This window comes from Nothoprocta perdicaria, unplaced genomic scaffold (assembly GCF_003342845.1).
Source record: "Nothoprocta perdicaria isolate Ctin4 unplaced genomic scaffold, notPer1 scaffold_7, whole genome shotgun sequence".
NCBI lineage: Eukaryota > Metazoa > Chordata > Aves > Tinamiformes > Tinamidae > Nothoprocta > Nothoprocta perdicaria.
This window is the reverse complement of record NW_020455976.1, coordinates 3,835,241-3,862,584: the sequence shown is the minus strand read 5'-3', so window position 1 is coordinate 3,862,584 and position 27,344 is coordinate 3,835,241. Positions and strand designations below refer to the sequence as shown.

Below are 27,344 nucleotides of genomic sequence, written 5' to 3'. Positions count from 1 at the left end.
TTAGTTAGATTAAGAAATAGTTCTTACTTTTACCTAATCTATTATGAACTTTTCTAATGTATCCTGCATTTAAAACTACTGCAGTGCATTTTTAAAGATTCACTACTAAAAAGAAGTCTTGATAAGACCATATAGTAGGTAATTAAAGCAAAGCTCTGCATGGAGGATCCCTTGGAATATTTAATCTTCAGTATCTTTCATCCAAGGATTTCAAAGTACTTTGCAAACATTGATTATGCTTCAGCAGCCCTGAGAGCCAGATAACACTATCAGCCTCCCCTTMTTCCTCCTCCTCCACTCTTTTAATAGGGAGTGGAAAAGGAAACCACACGTTGCTTTAAAACAGCATTTTCAAAGCATTGCTGATAGTATTAATACACTTAAATAGCCTGATTCACAGAACTACCAAATCACCACATCATCTCCTGTGTTCAGGAGCTGTGAATACTTAACTGATTGGGAAAAACAGGCAAGTGGCTTGTGCAGGGCCACACAGGAACCAGAGCCAGGCAGAAATAGAAATCAAGTGTCCTGCCTGCCAGTCTGCTGATCTGACCAGTAACCTACACAGCAGCTCTGCAAAGAGTAGATCGTTTTGTGGCACATTAGTGACTGAAATTAAGCCACGACTTCAACTTCCCCAGGCTTTCACCTGAAATTCCAGCCTTTGTCTTTGCAGAAAATGGGATTTTTCTTACTGTATTTTTCTTTTTAAGCYGTAGTCAGTTTGATCAATAGTTATTTATCATCTATCACAATGCAACAGTTTTAAGCCACAGCCACCAATACAGTGATATTTGCCTTAGCAGTTCTGCTTGATATTTTTCATGCTAATAAAAAAAGACTAYAAAAAAATCCTGATGATAACTTACCTTCTTCTCTCATAGCTGACATCAGGAGGAAGACCACATTATTATGTTTCTTATAGGAGGAATGCATTTGCACAGATGAAGCTGCCAAAGTATTCCTTGCCTAAGGTAGGCTACTGTTGCTGGAATGCCTGTATGTACCTAGAGATATTTTGATTGTTCAGAAATTATTGGATCCTATTAATAATCACAGGGTGAATTACAATGAATGAAAATGTCGTCCCTCTTTAGGAGAACATTAGTAAGCAGAAAAGAACTCGAAACAAAGTGAGCGCTTTAGCTAGTCAAGGGCATCAGCATGAAATGTAGACTGATGCTGTGGTCCCTGTCAATTCCCATTTCATTACGATTAGCTAGCAGTGTTTTGAGGGGGATTTCTTTGGTCTTAAAATTCCATTTTCCTGTTCCTATCTTGTGTGGGTCACTTTTTGTGCTTTGCCTCATTAGTATATTTTAATGAGGGGAAAGCAAAGAGATTCTTTGTGTGTCTGCTTCATATCTTCCCTAATTAAGAACAGTGGTAAATTGGCATTGGAGCTTGAAATGATATTGCTGCTTTCTGGAGATGGATTTTTTTTTTTAAGAGACCTATCTAAAATGTGTCAGGAGAGGAAAAAGTGATCCATTTTGAAGAAATCACAGTTTTGCAGCTGCACTTCTAATGGCTTCTAAGACAAAGACAGAAGATGCTTTTTTGAGGGTCTTTCTATTTCTTGATAGCATGGCTTTAAAGAAACTTAAGCTCAAAGGTGGCAAATGATCCTGTGATTTGTATGCCTGATCTAACCTCTGAAGGTAAATGTCAATCTACGATTAACTTCTGAAAATGCCAAAAGAAAAGAAAACAAGTGCAAGTCAGCCCATACTTGGAAATTGAAATAACACCAGGTTTTATAGACATAAATATTCAAGGGAGCAATTTGTCTATTATCGCAGCTGACTKTCTTTGACTCCTCACCACATTTAGAGTGGATTGACTCGAAGTGATCTTCATCATACCCAAATTGCAGCTCAAACCCATGCCCTCAATGCCACACCTTACCTGCTCTGCCATTGCCTTGCTTCTGCTTACATCGACTGAAAACCCAAGTTCACAGGATTTTGTGAACTCTGCCAGAAGCCACACAACACAGAAGACACACGAGACCTATCCTGTRTAAGTAGGCTTCAGTAAACTTTCCAGCAGAGATCAACACCCGTTCTTCCTAGAAGATAACATATTTGGGGAATAAATTCTCAGTGTACCTGTTTCCAAACTCTTAGGCAAACCTTGACCTTTATATTAAACTTTGTTCCAAAATCTTCAGTCATGTTTAAAAGTATTACTCTAAAACATAGTGTAAAACTTCCTGTGCAAACAGGAAAGAATTACTCTGACAATATAAATCAAATTTAAACAGGTATTTTTTTGAAATAGCCCTTAGCAAAGGAACTGCATTTTTTCAACAATCGTGACAATGTCCAGAGTTGTCATTTACAGCTGATTCAGACCATCTGTAAAGAGACTGGTTGCTTCCAGTTGCCTTTTTTGCCCCCCTGCTTCTCCAACTGTCCACCGTCTCTGAGATCTCTGGAGAGAGAGAGAGACAGGGAGAATGTGCTACTATGAAATTTCAATTTGTTTGCTGTGAATGGGGAGCAATATATTTGTGTTATTAGACCCAAAGAAAGAGGCAGATATTTAAGGAGATAAGATGCTTTGTCACAATCTCAGAATATCTTCAAAGGTTGAAGAGCTACATTTGGCCTGGAAGAAGCTACAGGGAAACTGTGGCTGTCTGGGAGGCTGCTATCAAAGCAAGATAGCTGCTTTTATTAAAAATGCACAAAGCACTGTGCTATTCGAAGGAATCGAAAGAAGCAGCTCCTTTTATGCCTAAATTCTCTTTTATCTTCTTCCACTAAGAAAGTAGGACCAAATATGGTAAACAGCACTGAGCARCTTCTGGAATTGAAGACTGAAATATCAGGCTCTCTTGGTTGTCACTCTGGCACTGGAGTGGTGCGACAGTGGGCAGCTTGGCAGCTGATATTGCTTCTCAGGCAGGAATGGTCTATAGCAAATCCACACTGAAAATATTCTTGCTGCAGGCACTAATTGTTAGCCTGATGGATAGTTTGTGTAAAAAGCCTGAGTGAACTTGGAATCATCTCCCATGTATGAATACATCTGTAAATTTGCGTACAGATTGTGTTAACCCTGGAGATGGTCTTTATTCAGACCTGTTAAATCCTGCAAGAGGTTGCTATTGCTCATTCTGTACTACAGCACCACAGTGTGGGCACTGCTATAGACTTTATAATGTGATTTATTGTAATAAGTCATGAGAATAAAAATATACGCTTTAAACATGCACACAGGATTCTCAAAGTTGCTTCATTTTAGACATGCACAGAGCAGATATCTGTTAATACAGAAGCAAGACAAGCAATGTCTCTTTAAAAGAAAGGCATGCCCTTAAAGCAGTCATGTGTTGAATGGGGTTGAATTTGTGGTACTTTCATTTTGCATCTTAAAAAGCACACCCTGATGGAAGAAGGAATAAGCACAACCACCCAAAAAAGAGAAAAAATCCTGAAATACACATCTTAAGAACAGCTGACCATCCCAGTAATGGACAGGATAAACCAAGCATTACACAACCCTGCAATTTTAACTTGCCAAGAAGAAAAGTTCTCTGACCAAATGTAAAAAAGGGCACCTGAAGCGTATTTAGTGATTCCAAAAGCCTTGCCCTTTAGTTATTTGCGCAGACATTTGATCAAACTCATGCACAATATTGTGATCTTTTGTCTTTGGAAAGACAAGAAGGACAGATGGCAGACCTGAATACTAATGTACTTCCAGCATGTACTGAGGCAGAGGGAGGGAATGCTTAGCCTCTCTGTAGAGAGATGCATGGAGAGCCCCTGAAGATGGCAATGACTGAATGAGAAAGTTGCCTTGCTCTGCTTTCCTTTTCTCTTCCCTTATGTATGTCAGTGAAATGAATTTCTGTTGGAGCAGAGAAGAATTCAGGGAAACTATCACTCTGTATCAGGATAAATACCTTCTTTTTTTGAATACTCCTCCCTCAAAGCCCTTGTTTCACTTTAAAACAAACAAAAAGATTGTTCTGCTAAGATGACTGATTTKCATATTACTTTCAGGAGAATGGTATTCCTTGTGACAAATCTGATGCTCTCAATATGTCAGGATAATGTGATATGTTGCGAACGATACAGAAAACCTCATAAAATGAGTGTAAACTATCTGCTGTGGAGAAGAAGCCCAAGTATATTTTGCTGRATGTGCAATAAGCTTTTACCAGAAATCTGCAATGGATTACCATAAAAGACCTTTTGCCAGTGCAATTTTTCATGTACTTGGCAAAAAAGTTTGAAACTTCAGTCGTTTCTCWTTCCCACTGGACTGTAGAGGTGATTTATTCCAACTTCACCTTTGGCAGAGCAAGGCAGAAAAGTGGACGCTGGAAAAGGAGAGAAGGTCTTTATCAGTGCTCCAGAGGCTGTTTGGAAGTGAAGAGCAGCACTCTGGAACTACACACCAATCTCAGCCTTGGCAGCACACTTTGGAGGCCTGGATGTTAAATGGAATGACTTTCTGCCCAAAAGTCTTTGTTAGTGGCCCTGTGTGCACTTCACTTGGCTATATTGGGTGAGATTTTCCCTACTGTAGGAATACAAATTTCACTTGTTGACTTAACTCTTTCCTGTGACCTCAACTCTGTTATGAAGAACTCCTCAGCTCTCCTCCATGTTTGAGCCTCGGCGCTTCTTTAAGGTTCACACTTTAATGTAAAAATCTTATATGTACTTGTGTCAGCACTGAGAAATGATGAAGATTTTATAGCAAATGATTCTGCACAACCACTGGCTCAGGTCTAGAAATGGGAGCCAATAACTTAAGAGATATCTGTCTCCATACCGTTCTTCTCTCCTTGCACRTGAGCTACCAAACATCATGTCTTATCCACAATGGAAATTTTAGTAGAGAAAAATGTACTGCTGTATAATGCTATATTGCCAATATAAATGTTCAGATAACACCTCATTGGTTAATTAGTACTTTGAAAATTGGCAGAAGAGAATGTGAATGGAATTCTCTGTTTTTTCCTGTGTATTGCGTACAGTTTCTGATCAAACTTCAGCCTATATATGTATATATATTTCTTGCTCATCCACAGTTATCATGGTGTCCTTCAAAATGACAGAGCAGAGTTCTCTCTAGTAACATTCCTGTTTTCTTTCCTCAGGACATGCATGTTATCAGCACRGATGAGAATCAGGTGTTTGCAGCTGTTCAAGAGTGGAACCAGAATGATACGTACAACCTGTACATCTCCGACACCCGAGGGGTCTACTTYACCCTGGCCTTAGAAAATGTCAAGAGTAGTCAAGGGCTGGAGGGCAATGTGATGATTGACCTCTATGAGGTATGTCATAACTCTAAATGTCTCTCATTCCTAACTCAAGAGTTCATGTGACATGAATCACCTTCTTACACATCACTCTCATAGTATTCATGTGAATAACAGAGACTTATGACTCTAGCAGCTAAGTATAGTCTTACTCTCCTTTTATTCAAGGATCTCAATGGAATCAGCTGAATTCTAGACTCAGAATTTGCACAGATAGAACCAGCCTGATAGTACAAACAAATTCACTAGTTACTGTTATATAGGTGTCAGGTGAAGAAGGGCTGGTGTCTGTGTAGGAAGATGCCTAGTGGAAGATGTAATGGAATAGTTCACTGAGTTCCTAAGAGGAAYCCTGAATTTCTCAGCCAGAATCCTGCTGCCCCAAGTGCCCTGCACCTCCATCTGTGGCTCTTTTAACACTCTCTCATTTTTATTGTATTTCTGAAAGTCTAGGCTCTTGTTTTAGAAGGATGAAGAGACGGCAGTTTTCAGCCACCTTTGTCACGCTGCGTACCTTGGACTATTCTGGGAATTTAAGTGATTTTAGATAGTCCTTCTTGAGAGATCACATAAGCAGGGAAACTTGGAACCTTCCTATCTCATCTTGATGTTCCCTTTACCCTGAGCATTTTCCTGATAAGTATAGTCTGCCAAAAGTTCCCTGTAGGAAGGCTAACTTGCACTGATTTCTATGATTACTGAACCTAAGAAGAGGACTTTTAATATGCCCTTATACTCGTCTTCCTCTACTGTCTGTTTCTGGAGACAGAACTTTGACTAGTAGAAATTTGGTCCTCAGTTGCTGTTAGAAGGGTCAACTTTTTTTTTCAGGTATCTTCCTAACTGACCATTTGGAACAAAAGCCATGAACCAGCTTTGAAAAAGAAGATGCTTCCTTTATTTCTCCTTCACCAGCTGGATATTAGCTCTCTTAGCCAGTTTGCCTTCAGGTTTCAGGAAACTRCCTTGAAATATCCATACAGAAAGCTGAAATGTTGTGCATAATTGCATTTGAATTGCAGGAAGATGGGCACTGGCGTTTCCTGGTCCTTTGGAAGTTTTTACTGTTAACCTCTTTGCAGTGCTGGCAGCCCATGGAAAGTCTGTTGCCTGTTATTACTGTCAGCTTGAGAAGCGGTTTCGCTGCATTATGTAAAGGTGTCCTACATTCCAGGGGGAAAGGAAAGTCTTTGTTTTATTAGGCTGACAATACACAGTAACCCAGGTTGAGACTGATGAGATGAGACTTGTAGAGTCATATCTGCTGATTATCTAGATAGAAAGAATATTGGCTGACACTGAACCTGGCACAAACTGTCTTTTAAATTTGATGTTCCAGCTGGAAGGGAACAGAAAGCCATCCAGTGTGATTGTCCCAGTAGGACTGTTGCAAATGATGAATGCTTAGGGGTAAATGGAGATGAAGAAGGGAGAAGAAGAAAATCCATAGATAAATTAAAAAGCAGTGGAGAGATTGAAAAATCAGTCCTTGTGCAGTGACAGCAGTTTATTTAGAAGAGAAAGATTATTTGAGAAGACAATGCCAGAAGAAAGGCATATACATGTGTCTGTATGTATGTGCTTCTTGAGTAGAATAGGCAAGGTTGTTTGGTTGCGTTATAGTGAATATGTTTGTGTAGACTCCTAAACCATTTTACATGAAAGATAAATCTGTTTGATGCTGCTCAAGAGGAAATTGCATTGTTTATGAAGAAATAATAGAAGTTCTGCCCTGGTGCCTCATCATGTTCTCCATTCTCTTCCCTGGTAAGTCATCAGGAACCTTTCACTGGGAGATTGCTATTCCAGGCTGTGGGYTGTTCTGCTGCTGGACCTTGCAGAGCATGAGGAGACTCACTCTCTATGGGACTCCTTCCTACCTCTTAGGATAGGGCATGAGAATAGCGCTCCCTCCTACCTCCTGCTAGTGCTAATACATCTGTAACACACTGGAAGCAATATTCAGAGTGTCTGCTGTTGCAATGSGGCTATCCTGGAGACCATTCTCAAGAGCAAGGCAAGAGCAGGAGTTGCTGACCAGTGGTTCTGAATCCTCTCTCTTTTTCCGGCACCCTTCCAATAATAAGGTTTGGCTCTGCAGGTGGACTGGTCTGCAGCAAGACRGTGCTGCTGTTGGGAACCCATGTCCAAAACAGTAACCTTGGGCCTCATTAGTGTGGAAAGAAACTTGAATAAACTATTTTTTTTTTTTTTTAGTTTAACCAATGGTTGAAGAGGGAATGGGAGTCTTTAAGAAAGAGCTACTGTAAGGAGAGAGACGTGTATGTGTATGCCTTACATGTCTGGGACTTGCTTGTTTTTCCCAGTATGTATTTCTGATGGGAAGTGTGTTCTTGAAGTATGAGGCTGGTGATGGGAAGTGAAGGAAGTATTTCAACGTGTGTGTTTGAGGGYTGTATGGATCTTTCACCACATCTGCAGATGGTGTGTCTGTGCACAGCGTCTATGTGTTTGGATTGCCTATGGAGCCTCTGGAGAGACCTCTGAAGTGCTTGTCACACTGACCACTTGTGGATGCAGTGGCTTCTCTGTCCTGGTTGTGTGAACAGCTGGGATTGTGTCATGCATGTGAATATGTAATAGGTGCATCACTGAGACCACACGGCCATGCGTACCATGTGAAGGCTTTCTAAAGATAAAGCTGTCCAAGGCTGACAGCATAACATACACTTTGCTTACTCTAGAAGAGACTCTGAGTCCCAGCCCATGACTAGAATCATAAAAAGGAAAATTCATGGGATTTCAGGGCACATTTATCACCCGATATATAAAATGTTCTTTAATCATTTATGGCCAGCATTTCACAGGGACTATAACACAACCATTTCTGTACAACAACAAAGAAAGGTACAAATGGAGATATTGGCTCTGGCCTCTGGTAGCAAATGCAGAACAATGTTATTTTTTCATCACTGGCTAGTTATATAATACCATTGGGAGATAAGAGTACCCTTTTCTTATCAGAATGCCTACATGAAAGAAACTCTGTAAAGGTCATTGTACAGGAAAAAAATACAGTTAGAAATTTTAAATATTATCTTTTTATGCTAATATATCAATATATCAATTATAGATCAGTTAACTCCTTTTTTTAAGGATATTGCCACTTATAGCAAATCATGCCTAAGTCTTCAAGTGGCCTCAGAGTGCCCCAGTGCAGTTACACAAGGATGAAAGTGCTATTTAGAGTGAACAGTGTAGTGTAGCAATATACTATTAGCATTAGCAGTCCCATGACATGGTCATATAGTCCTTGCCAGCACTGATAACATCCAAACTGAGACCCATAACTGAGGCTGTCATCTGAGTCAGGCCCAGGGTTTGAGGCAAGAACAAACTGTGAATTTGCTGTGACCATTTGCCACAGGGTGCCATTYAAGTAATAACCTCTGAATAAAAAGGCTTGGTAAGTGATTCTGTGTACCAGTTTTGCAGAGCAAGAATGAAGTGGGTGACTTGGTGAACTTGATGGAAAACGAAGTTTCTCCCTGATTTCTTTTCCYCTTTTTGTTGGAGCACTCAGGTTGCAGAATGACAGCCTAACAAATTCATTAGCAAGCTGCAGCAGCTATTGGGCTATTGATTTTCAGTGTGCTGAGATGAGGAACGTTCTGCAATAAGAGTTGTGGTTTTTGGTTGACTTTTTTTCTCCCCACTGAGGCACTTTTGGGCTTGATTCCAATGTGAGTCTGTTAACATCACATCTTTCCAAAATATTCCTTCAGGTCTCCTCCAGTAAAACTGCCACGTAAACCACTGGGAATAATTAAAGGACCAAGATTTTATTTCTGGTTTTACAGTTAGCATTTTGGGTGGCCTGGGAAAAGTTGATGCCTTTTGTGTCCTCAAAATATAAAACACTATAAAAATACTGATATGCCTAAAGTTATGATGCTGAAACACAGATCATTATGAAGCTGAATTACTGATTATTGAGATCCTTAGATAAAAGGTCCTAAACAGGCTGTATGAGAATATAAGCAGTAAATGGCATGTGTATGTGTGTGGTGCCGTTTTCTTTGCAAGGCCAAAACTGCTGTCATTTCCTCCAACTGGAGGTGAATAATTGCCCTGTATATATTTCATCTTTCAGGGTAAGGATGCTTATCCAGTTCAAAGACGATCACTTTACAGGTAGCATTACTGCCATCTTACTGTGTTCCCATGGTGCTTCTGAAATGAAAGTTTTCTCTTCCATCTGTCACCTTTCCACCTGCGATGGTCTTACATTGTCTGTGGTCCCTCACTTTGCCTTTCTCCGGGACTTGCAGTTCTAGCCCTGACAACCATCACACCGACACAGTGTGATCCCTGTTGGATTTGACAGGGAAGAGACGCACATATGTACCTACACTCTGCTTCGGCTTAATCTATTTTTCAGCCATGTCAATTTTTCCTAGGTAGCAGGGATCAAGGGGATGTTCTTGGCTAACAAGAAGATTGACAACCAAGTGAAAACTTTCATCACCTACAATAAAGGAAGAGACTGGAGTTTGCTACAGGCTCCGGACACTGATCTGAGAGGAAACCCTGTTCACTGTCTCCTCGTAAGTATATGGGGGAACGTGAGGCAGCAATAACAGGGAAGAGCTATCTTTTTTTTTTTCTCTCTCTCTTTTTTCCTTTCTTTCTTTCTTTTTGAGATAACACCAGGACGGCTGCTCAGGCAGTGTAATTCATGGAGCAAATGCTGCATTTTAAAAGGGCAGTACATTAGGTTAGGGCCACCAGATGATATTGCAAGAGCTGGCATTGTAATTTAATTTAATTTCTGGAACAAAAGAAAGCCTTGCAGATCAGCTCCCCTCCACACAACATGCTTTGGAAACAGCAGGTGAAGCCGGACTCCGTTTCTGCCGCAGTTTCTGCTCTGGACACTAGATGGGAGGAGTGAGCTGCTGTAGGATCCAGCGCTTCCAGGATCCCTAATAACTTGCCATAGGCTCAGAGGAAGAACTCTGTTTTCAGGCCAGTCTCTTGTCAGTGTTGATATTTATGATTTTTCTGTTTGAACTCAGATATGAAAAGTGACACATCCATGTAAACATATGGATYGGTAGGTGTTGGGCATGTATGTTGTGTCTGTGTGTCTATCAGTATAGATCAACATAGAAATAAACCTTTAAACGTTTATCATTGTAGGTGAACTGTATCCAAGACTGACAGGAAAAATCTAAGCAACATGAATAGARTTGGAAAGTGTGTCAAAGTAAATAGGTTAGACTTTTCTGCATGTATTTTTTTGATGATTATAATGTATACACAATATTGGGAAAATGCTTAGAGAGCTCTAGTCATTAGAACCTTCAATAACTTTTGCACTGCAGAAATGTAGAAATGGTAACATGCTTCAGACAAGGTACTGCTTAACTACTCTTCTTAACTTACTGCTTAACTTACTGCTTAACTACTCTTCCTCTTAGAGTCTTGGTACCTGCAGGTTACCTCCCATCACACACACAGGAGGAAAAAAAAAATTTTTTGTGGAGGTTGTAAATTTATAGAATCATTGGTTAGAATCAGCTTTACATTATGTGCATGGTGTTATGTGACTGAATGCTATACTAATCCCTTAACTGAACCCCACACATTATTGCAAGAGCAAGGAATAAATAGCTTTGTATTTGAAGCTGTTCAAATAATTGATTTTTTTGACAGAGCCRGAATGAAAGTCATTTCATTTTCTCTGCAGAATACAAACATAAATAGGGAGTACTGGGGGTCAAATAGAAGACTTATTTCAGAGAAAGACCAAATTCACTTGGGTTTGTTTTCTTTCTCTGTCTTTTAAAAAATTGTATCTGAGGGCAATTCTAAATTAAATCTTTCTTTAAGATGAAAAGTGAGAAGATGGCACTCAGCAAACTTTGCAGACATAAAGCATTTCATTTTTTGGAAAGCAGCRTTTGTAGAAGCTTTGTGTTTTAAATAGATTGTAACCTAATTTTAACTCAAGTGAACATTTTTTTTTATAAACCAAACATTTTTCAAATTATGGACAGTTTTGTCATAAACTCCAGATTTTCAGGTGAGAGTTTAATATTTCCAATAAAGAAAAAAGAAAAAGAAGAAAAACCTTGTGGGCTTATAAAATCATAAAAGTAAACCTCATTTTTTTTTTCCAGAAATTTGAAGTTTGAATGCTAAGCCAAAGGCCTTTCTTGTTCTTCTTACACCTTGCTTATTAGAGATCTGATTTGTGATCGTGATTATACTTGCAAAGTCCTTAAAATCAGTTGCGAGTATAAAGCAGACATTATAAACCAGAATTGGATGGCTGTCTTGGGAAGAGGGAGTTAGGGCTCCCCTGAGTCTTCCTATCCACATCATGCCTGCTGTTGCACCGTGCACAAAACACGGTTTAAACACTGGCCCATTGTTATCTTTCCATGCAATGACGCAGCTGCCCTGAGTGGTGCTTCCACCCTATGCAAGCTTAGTATAGACTTGTCATCCAGTTTTCACTGGAAGGCAACCACCTTCTCTGCCCTCTGTGACTTGGGCTGACATTTGTGGGAGTCTCCAGGAATCTGTGAATTGATTTCAAGAGGCCATAGGGCAGATCTTCAATGGAATTTAATTATGCCACTCGAGCTTTACTATTCCAGAAATAGAGTAAGAAGGAATTGGGTTGCCCCTGCCTATGATATGGCTGGAGCAGTGTTTAGACATGTTTACTTTTCTACTTCCCTTTGGCATCATGCAATAGAGATGAGTCAGAGACCTTTGGTGTCGTCTGAGAGTGAGCGCTCCTTCATGCTTAGGTCATCACAAACTAGTGCAGTTGTAACTGGCTGTAATTGGCTGGCTTGGTACTTTTCAAGATGAGAGATAGAAGAAATCTAAAACAGACTGACTTGCACAGTCTTTTACAGGAGCAGTTGCTTTCCAAGAGAAAGGCAGGAGGGCACTTTAGAATATGTACCAAAACTGCAAGGTAGAATAGCAGTCCCCCAAGAGAGAGGCAAGCCATTTAAAAATGTWCTTTGAGCTTCACAGTTAATGGTCGGGAGAGGTGAAAACAGACTGTAGAGTGCAAGGTTTGAGAAATGATAGAGAGCAGAGCACAGACTTTGGGAGTAGCAAGGGAATTTTTAGAGTATTTTCCTAGAATGTCATAGGGTTCCACAGGGGCATTCTGTTCTTGGGGGTGCAGTGGAAATGGAGAAAAGGAAAATGATGAATTACTTGTGCAAATAATGAATTTCTTTTCCGGTTCAATGGCTGAGTTGGGGGAAAGGGGGAAGCCAGTCAAACAAATCGTTTTATTCTCTAGCTGTTTTATCTTTTTATTTTTTAACCTTTTCTTGAAACTTGCATTCAGTTTAAAAATGAAGTGACCATTTAAACTGGAACMGTGGAGTATTTCCTTTTGACTTGGAAACAAACCTTTCCTCTGGCTGGATGTGCACTTTCTGTCTGAACGCTCAGAATTTACTTGACCCCAGAGAAGTGCCTTTCAGTTGCCCGTTCTGCTCAAATGTCTTAACCACACGCGGGGTGCTGCTACCCCCAGCTAGCTCACCTGTAGCCAGGACCTTTCTTGTATCACCAGGGAATCCAGATTCCTCAGCTCCGAAACAAATCCTGTTCCTAGTGCAGCACAGCTGTGGCATTTAAACCATTCCCAAGCTCTTCCCATCTCCACAGTCACGCTGTCTACCCGTGCGTCACCAGCAGCTTCCCTTCCGTGCGTCAGTTGCTCTCTCTCGTTCCACATATTCCTGCTCCTGGCATGATCCTGCCTGTCCGTATGGCATAACTAAGTAAATTCCCTATAGCTTGTTGTACATCTTGTTCAGCTCCCACTATTACTCCAGGGCAGGTACTAATGCTCTCACACTGCTGGCTTTCAGCATAATTGTCTCTAGCAATAGATTGGGACGTGGTAATGATGTACATTCCAGGTTTTAATCTGAATGGGATCTGCCCTTTTCCAGAGCGAGAGGACTGTCCCCAGCCTGAGTGCAATGCTGTGTCCCATGTGTATCTAATCTCTAAACCTGGAGAGGGAAAGTTAATACAGAAATAAGCATGTAGCAGCTAAGTTGGCAGCTAAGCAAATCTGGTTGAAACAGAAGTCAAGCCAGATGGAACCATCCCTCTACTGACAATACGCTTGAGGTGTTTTATTCAAAGCAACTCACAGAGTTTTTCTTAGATTTTTTTTGTGTGTGTGTATGTTTGTGTGTGATTGCTCTGAATAATGAGGATGAAGGGAAACAACAAAATTCCATCTAAGCTTATCTTGTTTGCACTTCTTGTTTTCTAWGTTAAATATGCTTAGTCTTCATTAAATAAATCCCAAAGGGGCTGGTTTTGTTTGATACTTATCCTGTGCTATGAAGTGATCAGCTTCAGAGCAGTTCTGTTTTGTAACTTATGGGTCTCTGTCTAGGAGAATATTAGCTTTCAGTTCTCTTTCAAGGATGGTTTTGTGGTTAAAACACTGGGCAGAACCTCAAGAGAATCTTGGTTCAGTTTTTAGGCCTATCTCCAACTGCCTAAGTAACTTTGGGCAAGTCATTTACTTTCTGTGCGCCACTATTCCCCAGACATCTGTTTATTCCCTCCCACATTTTATCTATCTTCTCCGTATGGRTTATTTCAGCACAGAGGCCTATTTCTCACAAGGAGGGCATTCACACCATCTGTGACAATGCTTTAAGCCTCTAAGTGAGGTATTCTGATGCCTCCTGGAAGTGTTTAGCTCTCTTCATTGGTCTGTTCCTTTGCAAGTGAGCAAGTAGTATGACTGCTCCGAGGTGTCTGGATAGTGTCTGTCCTCATCCTTATATTGTAACACACTATCCCACTTCTGATCAGAGACTCAYAATAGTAGCTCCTAGACATACAGACAGGTGAAAAGCATGGCATTTGCTTCTAGCTGAAACATGGTACCGGGAACTGTGTGCTGGGACATCTTGCAAGGTGGAAGGGATGTCTTCTGAAGTTTGCCCAGACCTGCTCATGGCAATTCTGCAAATGCTGGTCAGTGATACCTGCCAACTACTGCTTTGCATGTGTCAAACCATTGGAGGCTGTGCAGATGAGCTTTGCAGGACAGCCGTGATGCCATGATACGGGTATTCAGGTGTTTAGAAAGAGTTTTATCCAGACCTCTGGAGCCTTTTGAGAGAGGCGTGGAGCACTGAAGTGCTTGCTTGAAAATATTACAAGCAAGTTATGAACTTCAGCAAGGCTTCAAGAGCTATGAAAGTGAACAGGGTAGTGGGATATGTCACCTGTGCTACATTTTCTACCTAGGCTGTGAGTGTTCTGTGCAAGCAGTTGTCTTTTTTATTGGTATCTGTGTGATACCTATCACAGCTGAGTACTAGACAGTGGCAGAGACACCCAAAACTGGTGATTAAGATGATAAAAACGGTTTCTGCAATCTGTTTGAAATATCATTGATGAAATATCTAACCAGCAAATCTGAGATATCTGTACATAAGTTAAGCTGTGGGAACCAGAAAAGAAACACCCCAGCAATATGATGGAAGACTATCTAGCCTCCCTGTGAACAAATTGGATAGGGATAATGGTGGATAAAGGATTTGGGGTGGAGAGGAGAATGCTGCTGTAGTCTTCAGGTGAGATGACAGCAAGCAATAGCTTAGGTGAATGTAACACAATTATTACTGGAGTCTCTRTCATTGCAATCCAATAAGCAGCCATGCCACTAAAAGTACCGTATCTGCTTAGATATATGTCCTGGATTGTAATATTTGGTGGAAGTGTACTATATCTGTGAAGTGAGAAAACTTTGAAAGAAAACCTTAAGTAACACAAAGATTTGAGCCCAACAATAGGTCATCTCTACAGCAGGGAAGTGACTGTTACCGTCCTCAGAGTCTTGGGGGTAGATATGAAGTATGTTAGTTTTGAAACTATGTTTTGTATTTAGTCTTTTCACAATGCGTAAAAATGTAAAAGGGAATAATTCATTCTCCTGTAGTGTTTTTCCACTTCCTGCATGCACGTCAGCTCAATTTGCTTTCAGCTCCCTCCCTGCCCCCTGCGGCTGCTCCCGCGGCTCACCTCCCAACGCTGTCACTTAGAGTTAGGGCGCTCCGCGTGTTCTGCTTGGCAGTCTTCGCTGCCCTGTGTCCCTTTAACCTATCTCAGAGGAGTGAGAGCTCACATCCCTCTTTGCCAAAAAAAAAAAAAAAAAAAAAAAAAAAAAAAAAAAAGAATCTTTGCAAAAAAAAAGAAAAAAAACTCTTTTATAGTTGCCATTCCAGCTTGAGGGAAAAAAAAAAAAAAAAAAAAAAAAAAAAAAAAGAATCTTTGCAAAAAAAAAGAAAAAAAAACTCTTTTATAGTTGCCATTCCAGCTTGAGGGAGGGGGAAAAAAAAAGAGGCCAAAAAAATCAGAAATGGGCACAAATTACCAGATTACAGATTTGCAGAGACATAGAATGATAACTGTGAATTTGAAAATCTGCCCACCTTTCTGTCTGCCTACTTACTAACTCTGCTAAATTATTCTGTATAACTGTCCTGCTTGAGTACCTGACATATAAAATGCATATAGGTAAGGTTTTCATTGTATTGACTTGTCAAAGGTCACATCCAGATGGAGTGATCAAGCATTGTATTAACTCTTAAACTCTTAAACTCTTAAAATGATACTTTTTAGTCCTGGTATTTATACCTAATGCAATGTACAACATTCAAATGTCAGAATAGTTTAGAGTCAAAAAATGGTATGACACTGTCTGAATTAAGYTGTCTCTCATGGCTAATTAACAGCAATGGTATGGTTATATCGTTATGCACTCTAGAGTTAGTGAGGGCAATGCTGCTCTGTGAATTACAGCATCATTTGCAAATAATAATGCAAATCATATTTGTGGCTGTATTTGCTCCCCAAGAGAGCTAGCAGTCAAGGGAGATAAGTAGTCCTTATAGTAGTCCTGTCCCTGCAAGCCAGGTTGCCTCCTGTGTCCTGTAGCTTCAAAGGTGTCTGTATCCTGTATCCTGTATTCCTTCCTGTATCCTGTAGCTTCAAAGGTATTGCCTTGTTCTTGTGAAAGATTTTCAGCCTAGTGAATTGGTTTCCCAACATGGAAGGGTTGCGCTGGAGAATTACAGAACAGCTCTCCTAATGGAGCAAGAGAAGTTGATAATTTCTTTTCTCTGGAGTGTCTCCCTTATTGAAGGGCTAGAAAAAGTCTTGATGCCTGACCTTATAGCTTCACTGGCCATATATGGGATCAAACCTGGTGCACCAGAACAGTGTCTGTGTCTTTCTAAGAATGGCTGGACACAACTGTAGGGAAATAGTGTCCGTAATCTCAAGAGCAACTGCTAATAGGGCACTTGTGCTCTACAAGGCATAAAATGTCTAGGAGAAATGCTTCATATTGTTCTTTTCTCTTTTCTCTGTAGCCCTATTGTTCCCTTCATCTTCACCTGAAGGTCTCAGAAAATCCCTATACYTCAGGAAATATCGCCAGTCGAGACACTGCCCCCAGCATTATTGTAGCTTCAGGTATGGAGCTTTTAGTAATTGCCTATTTATGATGTGCAACTGCTGAGAAACATTTTGAGTTTGTGATGAGTTTTGGGAGGATGTTGAGTGGCTCATATGTTGTAGCACCACCTGTACTGGGAAGGAAGGAAAGAAGACTATCAAATGGAAGTCCTCATGGACCTTTGAGCTGTCATCTCTTGGACAGAAACTGGCATTCAAGACCCAACACATCAGTTCTAGTACTGTACTTCCATGAATATTAGATTCAATTCGGTACATTTCTTTTTGTATGGAGGTGTTCAAATATGGAGGTGTTCAAATTTAGGAGTAGATATGCAGGTTTTCAAATTCAGATTGTGATTTTTAGATGCTAAGGTTGAATTTGGGAGAGGATGGATTTTTGTGTGAGCCCAGGGATGTTGTGGAGTCAGTGTCCTTCTCTGGAGATCTTCCAAACCTGCCTGGATGCCACCCTGTGCCACGTGCTGTAGGTGTTCCTGCTGGAGCAGGAGGGTTGGTCTAGATGATCTCTAGAGGTGTCCCTTCCAACCTCAACCATTCTGTGATTCTGAGTGTAGAGAAGTATGCATTATTGATAATCTCTCCTTTCCCCTCATTCTCAATTTCTGAGACTAACAGCTTTATAAATACAAATGGTAAAGCAAAAATCTTTATTTCCCCAGTTGACTCAYTGTGCTATTTCTTAAAATGTTGCTTTGCTGATGAATATTTTCCTTACAGGTAATATAGGTACTGAACTATCAGAGAATGATATCAGCATGTTTGTTTCTTCTGATGCTGGGAACACATGGAAACAGGTATGTGCACCAGATCACAGATTGAAATAGTAATAGTAGGGAAGTAGARTGGAATTGGGTTCAAAAAGATGCTTCATCTTTTTAATTTTGCTTCAGAGAAGTTTTTTTGCTACTCTACACAGAGGGGAAAGCTTTTTTTTTTCTCTTGAGAGCTAGAGATATGCCCAGTAAAAAATGCTGAATGCATTAASCTTCATATAACTAAAAACTATTTTTATAATACTACTCAGAGTTTGGCTTTAATTTAACCCTGCAGTAAAATAGACGAGGAAAAAAAAATATATCTAAGAAGAGCTAATGTTTCTTCCTACTTTTGTGTGCCCCTCGTACTCATCAAACCATTTCCTCTTCCTCCATTATCCTACCTTCCAAAAGATTAGCAGTTATTCTAGTCTACTTCTCCCTCAATGAATGTGGGATTCATCTCACCTAAGAGGAGTTTTCCAAAGGTCTGTGAGCATTTAAGCTAAATATCTTGCCTTGCTCTGAAGTTACTTGAGAAAAAAGACAGAACACAGTTCAACTTGTTCAAAATCCATGTCCCTCTTCATTGATAATGGAGAAAGACTAGATAATGAAAATTCAGTGCCTGTTTAGTCAACTCCCAATTGTTGCCAAAGCATTGCTATCCTTTAATGTGCTTATATTCAATAAAGAAACACTGATTCCCATTTTCCATCTGGAATATGAAGTCAGAGAGAGAGAAGTGACTTTCCCAGACTCATGACTGATGTTATATAAACTGGAGAGCAGATGTTCACAGAAAGAACATACAAAAGAAACACAGGAAAAGAAATTTGTTTAAATATTTGATATTCCGGGAATTTAATTACTTTGCAGTGTTTGACCAGCTCTCATTTTTACCCTCCACATCAGTTATATGGGCTAGGTCCAGATATGTGCAATCATGTTAAGTTGTTCTTCTTCAAAAATCTGTCATTGAAAAGAGGAAAATCAACTATCTGTGCACAAATTCATATTTATAACTGACAAGCATAATGCATTTTATAAAGCCCTAGAAAGACATAAGTAAAGAAAAGTAACTATTTCAATATAAAATGCTTTCTTTGATAATTTGCCTAACATTCCCAATCCTCTATCAGGAGCTATGATGTAATGATGACCTTTTCTTGATAGGAAGGAAACAGATCTAAATATATGCATCTTTTTCCAGATTTTTGAAGATGAGCACAGTGTTTTATACCTGGATCAAGGTGGAGTACTTGTTGCTATGAAGCACACATCCCTGCCTATCAGACATCTCTGGTAATAATTTCAGCTGTGATAAGTGTGATAGTCTGATATCCCTTCTTTCAAATGCCAGAACATTGACTGCATCTACAATGTTGTTTTTAGCTAGAAATCTAGAAGGTATCAGTTAAGAATCTGGCAACTGTTCCTCTAGATGAAGTTAAGAAATTCTGATGAGGAATTTCTGATGACAGTTAAGACAATTCCAGTTTACACAGTTTCCCCTTGGCCTGATCTTAGAAATTATCAACATAATTCCACAAAGAAACAAAAAAGGTTTCCTACTTTATTAAGAGTTGACTTCCTGAATTCAGTTATTTATACAACTGATAGTTTGGCATAGGGCATTGTCTCTTATTAAATTGCCAAAGTATTGTGTTTTCAAAAATTTTGATAAGATTGTCTTCTACATGGAGAGCAGCAATCATGGACCAGAATTTTGTTGAAGAGCTTCAAGCTTATATAATCAATAAAGCAAAAGTGTCCCCGCTAGGTAGCACTCCTGAGGCAAAATACAGTTCAGTGCTATTTTGTATGCCACTATAATAAGCACATATCAATATCTAAAACAGGCAGACCCAGATTTAAAGAAAAGGGGAATGGTTCCAAGTTTCCATTTAGATCAACCACAGGAAAGACAATTGGACAGAAGAGACAAAGCTTTCTTTGTTCTGAAAATCAAATCTCCTTAAAATGTCTTATTGTGAAGACTAAAAACTAGGATGCTTAAAACACCCATTTATTTTTTTTAAAAAAATAGTCCTAGTCTACATTTTGCTCTTAAAGCAAATCTTAATCTTTAATATAAGTTATTAGTTTCTGCCACTTAAGTATTGGCTATGATTTAGCACTGTAGTGCCAGACAAGCTTGAACAATGCTCTGATATATGATAAATTCAAAAAAAAAAAAATTTATTGTTTCAAGGACTAGAATTGCAGCAGCTAACACCAGATGCTGTTTACTATATATYGGCAGTATTTGGCTGGATAGTCTTCTCAGGTAATGTAGGAAGATGGTAAGGAGGCATACTAATTCATGCATTCTCTACTAGGTTAAGTTTTGATGAAGGGAACTCTTGGAGCAAATACAGCTTCACATCGCTCCCACTGTTTGTTGATGGAGTGTTAGGGGAACCTGGAGAGGAAACTCTCATCATGACGTAAGTAAGCATGTCATCATGCTAATGTTGATGGGAACTACACCATAAATATCTTACAAGRGTTGTTCGTAATATAATAGCACTTCTGGTTGGGGACCAAAGCGCATTCTACCTATCTACCTATAAAGCCAGAAGTGCACAGTCTTCTGTTGCAAAATCATCCACGTTTATGTGTGCTATGATTGAGGGAATGACAATATAGTTTGCTGCAAGCAGAAAAAACATTACCACTTAGTTTATCAGCATGAAATCTGACTCCTTAAATTGAGTGTGATTTAAAGCAGGTTATCTTTGACAGATGAATGCTTTTTAACTGAGACAGAGGAAAATGAAGACATTCTTGTGCAAGAATAAGTGGCAAAATGTTGCCTGGGGGCTGACTTATGAACAATGGTGATTAGTTTCAATCTGGTATGCTAGGATTTGCACGGTGCATAAAACTGATTCACCCTGCCAGAAATTGTGACATTTTACCTGAGATCAGATTTGGAAAACATGAAGAAAATTCAGTTTTTGTTTACGAAAAAAAATGATCTGACCTGTAATAAACAGAATATGTATCTTGAAAAGACCAAGCTGAGTTGAGAGGTGTCTGGAGAATGATCCATTTGCGTTTTGATTTTAATTCTTCTGGAAGTCATGTCCAAAGCTTGTGCTTGAGATATCAACATTCTGTGGGTAACTCTTTAAAGGCAAAATGAATTGGGGTTGAATAGATTATCTTTGATTTTAAATCAGATTTAGAAAACACACACACACACACCACTAAACATAGTGAATGGCCTTCTTTCCCCAAGCATCTGCATTATCTATAATAGTAAGAGTATTTCAGGGCTAAACCYGTGTAGTCTCCCATTTGTTATTGATAATCTGAAATATCATTCTACATTTCCTATATCTTGCCTTGTTAGTCAAAGTTCAGCAAATATAGCCGCATCCTGAAATAATCCTTCGTAATGTTTTACAAACCAGTTTGGAGCACTCATATTTGTTTCATATCAGCAAGAGATGACATGCAAAGCCAGATTACAATATCTGAAAGGAGGTGTCTTTATGAAGACTAATTGATAAAACCACACTGTGCAATGTATAATATACAGTACAGAGGAATCCTAGAGTGGTCAACCAGAACCAGTTAATCTACAGGGACAAAAACGATGGAGATAGCAGCAAGTCAGGTCTAGAAGGACTATGAAGAAGCATGATCTCCAGCCTTATGTCAAGTCTTCTCTGTTTTGTCAGTCTGGGGATCGACATGAGCGGGAGGATCTCGATTCACACAATAAAATTGATGTCCAATTTTCAGTGGAGTTGCTGCATGTATTTGGGAGTCCTATGTTTATCAATATGTCAATTCCATAAAAATCACTGAGACACCTAGAGGAATTAATCTGTTGGAAATCACTGGTTAATTGGGTAACTACCAGACTCCATCTGGCCCTCCCTTTTACTGTATGTACTTTTTGCTGTATTCTGTAGAGTGTTTGGACATTTCAGCCACCGTTCAGAATGGCAGCTGGTGAAAGTGGACTACAAATCCATTTTTGATCGGAGATGTGCAGAAGAGGACTACAGGCCTTGGCAACTCCATAGCCAGGTGAGAAACAAGAAGGCTGGGACATGATCCGAGRTAATGATCCTACAGTTAAAGATCGGTTTGATCCACTGTTTTTTCATGCCAGCTTGGTGTATCCATTTTTGGATATCTATCTATCTGAACATCTCTGTTTTGTGACATAGGTAYGTGTTGACCTCAGATTGCCTGTTGTGAGCCCAAGGAATAAACACTTATCTCTTGGCTTGTTGTCTATCTATTGAATAAAAGTCACTGCTGAGGAGAGGTAGATTTTCCAGTCTCTTTGCTGACACTTGGAAGTACAGCTTAGAAATGAAAGGATTTTAAGGCCCCTCTCCTAAGCCCTCTTCCTAGCATCTTGATTACAGCTGCTGCATATTCCRTCCTGGAGCCATTATTCCACATGCCCCAACATGCTAACATGCTCTGTACAGCGCTCTGTGCCAGTCCTGGGGCACCTTTCCAGCTCTGCCAAGTCTGTCATGGCAGTCTGTGTTAATCAGAATAGAATAAAGGAAATCAGAATAGAATAGAATAAAATAGGACTCAAATTCTATAGCTGTTATAAACACCCTAGGCTCCACTGAAGTCTGAAGAGATGCACCTGGTTCATATCATCAAAGTTTTTCTTTATTTATCTTGCTGCACAAGAATTTGATAGTGAATATAAAACGAAAGTAGCTTGACTCAGGCTAGCTGCTCACACAAGGCTCACAGCCGCACTAAAAATGCTAGTTATGACTTAAATGCCCAGATGAGGAAAATCAGTACTGCTTCCTATATAAGTTCAAGGAGGAACAACATTTTACACCATTCTGGTCCATCTTTTTCATGGGAAAATCAAAGCCATTTAAAGTTTCTCTTTCATCCAGCACTTTTACAAGGGTAAAAGATGACAAGGGAGACCCCACTGTATTTTGTTCTTTGCCGCCTTCTGCTTGCATAAGCAAAAATGTGATTTTGCAGTGTGTATTTAAGATTGTTAGCTTAGGAGTTTGTAGAGCTATTTTTAGGGAGGCATCTGCGGACTCTTGCCTTTTGATATGCTTTCCATTGAGATTACTAGACTCAGAGGCTCCCTTTCTAGATAGAAATATTTAGAAGGATGTTCAAGATAGGAGAGAAAAGATAAAGAAGTATTAACATCTAGCACATAATGGTCTATGCCCTGTAAAACATTAACAGTGGAAGGTATTTACTATACACACATTATTAGTTCCCATTGTGTGAGATTAGCAATAAATAGATGACCAAACTAGCATCCTTGCTCTGTATCTCAAATTCAGGTTGTGTTTTCTGTTATTGTGAAACCTAATCTATAAATGAGAAAGGGTCCTGAATGAAATCTCATCTGGCTTTGGAACAGATTCAGAACTACATGAGGAATATAAGAAACCCCAGATAATTTGCTGGTGTGTATTAGGAAAGCTGCTTTAGCTTCAATTAAAGCTTCGATAGCTTTAATCAATTCCACTGCAGTGACATGGTCTTCGACTTGTCATCCCCTTCTCTTGAGTCACAGCTTCTATTGCACAGGCTTGGAAAAAAAAATTAGTAATACAAATATCCTGGTGGATGTCAGAGAAGGATATTTTTGGATTTGTTTCCAGGGAGAAGCTTGCATCATGGGAGCAAAAAGGATCTACAGGAAGCGCAAGTCAGAGAAGAAGTGCATGCAAGGGAAGTATGCTGGGGCTATGACCTCGGAGCCATGTGTGTGCACAGAGGCAGACTTTGACTGGTAAGCAACGGGYGCAAGAAATGTTTGAGACCTACCTAAAATGATGTTGTTCCTCCTCACCTATACAGGGCTCACTAGAAATGTGGGCAGAGAGCTGCAATTAATAAGTGTGTGCAGGTGGCTCCTTGAGAAAGTGTATCGAAAGAAAAGTGGAATAGATATGTCTAGTCTCTTCTAAGGCTTCCCTGAATTGATACTGGACAGACTTTTCTTCAAGTCACATTTGCAGTCTCACATGAAGATAAAAGGTCCACTTAGACTTAGTACCTATGCAAGCAGTATGTAGGGCACATATGTTAGTGTAAAGTGTGCATAAAAAAAAATGTCTCTGCATATATACATTAAAAGTATATACAGAGTGTATATATATATATATCACTGGTGAGATAACTGAAGGTAGGTGTTGATCCATTAGTGCTTAAACCTCTCTTAAACAGATAATCAACACGCACTTGGAAAACACTTTTGATAAGTCTCCACTCCCTGCAGGACTTTATTGTATGTTTTTATTAAGATTATGTGATTTGCTATTAAAAACAGGTGTGCTAGGTATAAAACAAGAGTAGTATAGTGACTCTTTGCCAATGGAAACAATCTTTTATCTCTTTGGTATTCTCTTAGTGGAAATTTTCTCCGAAAGGGCTCCTGGGTCATAGAGAATCTCTCAGAGAAATTGAATGATTGAGGGCATATGAAAGACGTTCACAGTTCACATGCACCCATGACACTCCTCACATCTGTTGGAAYTGGCAAAATTGGGGCTTTTTGTAAGTTACCTTGTTAAAAATAGTCTGAGAAAAACAGCTTTACAGGTACTCCAGGTCTCTTTTCTGAGCTGACTGATAAAAAGAGGGTTTTCCTGCCTCCGATGGAACTAGCTTTGCATTGAGCAGACTTTCTTCATCCCCTCCAGTTCTCTCTGAGCTCTTTTCCTCAGATCTGCATTTTGACTTTATCCATTCCAGCTTCTTTCCATACTGCTGTTGTTATTTATCTACTGAATACAGTCAGGAACACATAGTTTTGCATAGGTTTTCAGAGGGCAGAGAAGCCACTGGGAAGAGAAGATGGAAGTTTTTCAAGGAAGGAGAAAAGAGATARCAGAATCCCAGCATTTCTGCTGCTTCTGGATTTCTCAGCCATATTGTGCTAACAATGACAAACCTGCTGCTGTGCCACAGCATTCAGCGACCACTTCGTTGAGCTCTGCAAGAGGCCTCACTTTCAGTGCATCCTGCATAGGCCAGCCCAAAGGGGCAGGGAGGAAAATCAGGGCATTATCTTTCCCTGTGGCAAGAAGTTTTCTGCAGAATCCTTCCTGCAAAAGCAAGGAGTGCCTTTGTCACCCTCATTCACAACATTTCAGCAATGCTTTTGACTTTCCTTCTGTCCTTTTGACTTTGTCKTTTTGTGCTGGAGAGAGCTCTTAGGTGAAGGATGTTGAAGGATGTGGGTATCCCTAGCAGGTAGAAGCTGTTCTGCTGGCCCTGCTTCATTTTACATTCYTGAAATAAATTGGGTAGTGTTGTAATACACTGACTTCATGGTTATAGGATCCAGACTTATACATAAAGAGGGGAAGAATCTATGCTGCTGTGTAGTTTTTTTTTCTTTTGCTGTTTGGTCACTGGATTTATATGGAGAAAATGCAGATTTTATTATCCAAGTTAATCAGAGCTTAGAAAAAAAATCTGCCCATCTGATCTGCTAGTGTTAAAGGGGAAAAAAAAAAACAGAAAGAAAAAAAAGGTGTGGGGGAGGGGATGGTTAGTACTATTAATCCTGYGAGTGTGTCATCTTATCAGTGCAGGGAAAAAAAAAAAGTCAATTTATAGCAGTTTTCTCCTGGCTTCCCAGGGGGCATTTCAAATCTGTATTCAGCTCACAGCAGTTCTTTTCCAGAGAAAAGGGCACATTTGTTTATTGTTTTATACAGCAACAAAGCTGAGTGACATTAGAACCGACTGTAGTTTCTCCAGCCTTGGGAACCTGAGCTCTTCTGACAGTAGCCATCCCTTGTCACGGGCTCGATCCCAACGTAGCTGGGGACACAGCAGACTCTGCAGCTCCTCCAAGCTCTGTGTATGGACTAGGACTTGCAGCCAGAGGGCAATGGTGCTTCAGCAATGAGGTGGTGTTGGAACCTGCAGGAGCCTTCGGCAAATCTATCCTAGCAACTGCCTAGAAACAAGACTGTGCTTCTTCATTTAATTGATTTGAGTAAATGGATAACACTGCTACTGGTGTGTTATTAAAGCATTAATTTACTCRTTTTCCTTACATTGTGTTCCTTCCAACCGTTTGAGCCTTATTACAGCAATATCTCTTCAGTTGAAACGCGCCTTGGACGGAGATGGAAATCTTTGGTGGTATTCATTCTTCAGTGAATGTATTTTATGTCCCTTAATAGAAACTCTGAGTTAAATATTACTCTACTAGTCCTTCCTCTGAACCCACTGTCGGTAATAGCAAGGGCCTCTCCAGTCAGTATTCCTGTGTCTTGCACCGTCGTGGGGAGTATGATGTTGTTTGCTGTGGTGGCGGTGAGTCTAAATACCCGCAGGTAGGCAAAGGCATCTCCAGGCAACTGAGAATCCATTCTGTTTATTTCGTGGCATTGATAGTATCAGCAAGGATATGGTTCTTTGTTATCTGGCACTTAGCGTACAGGTCTGACTGCTAATTTTGGTTCTTACGCTAAAATGTCAATCCTGTATCATGAGAAAATGTTCTGATAAACTGTGGAAAGACAGAAGGCAGATAGTGGGTATGATCAGACTGAGCTGGCTTTGTGTGTCACCACTCATCATTGCAGATGGTCCTGCATGTGCCTGTTCTGAAATAAGACTTGCACTTGCACAGGTACATTTATGTTTTGCCTTTACCATTGATGGGGGCTTGGTTAGCTGATGGAAAGTAATTCTGAATGATTGTGAAAAGCGTAGGTTCACTACGCAAGATCAGCTGTGCATCCCTGTACATCTTTGGACATCTTGCATATCTACCAAGCATGGATTTCCTGGGAAGATTGAAGATATTAAGTTTCCTACTAATATACCAGTTAGAGCCAGGTGTGCCCACTGTGGTTGAATGGATGCTTCTCTGAGAAAAATACCATCTCAAATCATATAGTTCTATAAAGCAATAACATCCCCTCTAACAGAAATCTACATTTACTCCATAGATTAGCATGAACAGCAATACTAAATGATTGTGAAGCTTTATCACTGCTACGGTTAGTTGTTTTTTTTTCCCCCCCCCCCAAGAGGTTTATTGGAAACTGCAGAACAACAGTGGCTGTGATCACAGATAGCTTGATTCCATCCCACTCAATATCTCTAAGTGGAAAATTCAAAATCATAAGTGGCATTTTCAGCTTCTAGCATGGCTGATTTATGCGCTTCAGGTGAAGATGTTCAATGTTAAGGTTGTCCTGTGGTTAGATGTTARTTCATGTCAATCACCCATATGACTTAACTAATTATCAATATTATTGATTTGTTAGAACATGAGATTTTAATAATTTTATATGGACTTACATTTCTTGCATGAATGTGTTTGTGCAGGTTCATATTCAAATTATAAGATTTCTTAGGGTATTTAGTTTCCTTTAAAAAAAAAAACCCTTAATTGGCAATTTTACCATCAGCTTTAAGCACAGATGCGGAACTTAAGGAATGAATCGTTATCCATTTCTAATTGCAGAGAAGAGCTTGCATTCCTTCCTAAATAGAACTACAGACTGAACTGGTAGAAGAGCCCAGTGTAAAACCAGTACTAGTCTAAGCCAAATGCTTGGGCTGCTTCATACTGATAAAATAATCCATGTTGATAAATGCTCTGCTCTTTTTTGATAAGTACATTATCTCTTTCACCTGAGTTCCTCTCAGGCAGGGGTAAAATGTAGTCAATATAYGCAAAGTCCTGTTCCCAGCTACCTGGCAATGAGTTGGCCTGCTGATTGCAGCCTAAAGCTGCTGCCTTCCCGGTTTCCAGATTTTGCTAT

The 27,344-nt window shown here is 39.8% G+C and overlaps 1 protein-coding gene across 1 annotated transcript in view; it reads left to right on the top strand.

Annotated features, from left to right (window-relative positions):
* Positions 1–27,344, top strand: part of LOC112957051 (VPS10 domain-containing receptor SorCS1) — a 269,061-nt gene that overhangs the window by 200,327 nt on the left and 41,390 nt on the right. Inside the window, exons 8-16 of the mRNA XM_026050581.1 lie at positions 888–977; positions 5,126–5,305; positions 9,712–9,858; positions 16,708–16,810; positions 17,534–17,610; positions 18,785–18,876; positions 19,914–20,021; positions 21,501–21,618; positions 23,208–23,338. Coding sequence (XP_025906366.1) covers positions 888–977; positions 5,126–5,305; positions 9,712–9,858; positions 16,708–16,810; positions 17,534–17,610; positions 18,785–18,876; positions 19,914–20,021; positions 21,501–21,618; positions 23,208–23,338 — 1,046 coding nt within the window. The remainder of the gene's footprint in view (positions 1–887; positions 978–5,125; positions 5,306–9,711; positions 9,859–16,707; positions 16,811–17,533; positions 17,611–18,784; positions 18,877–19,913; positions 20,022–21,500; positions 21,619–23,207; positions 23,339–27,344) is intronic.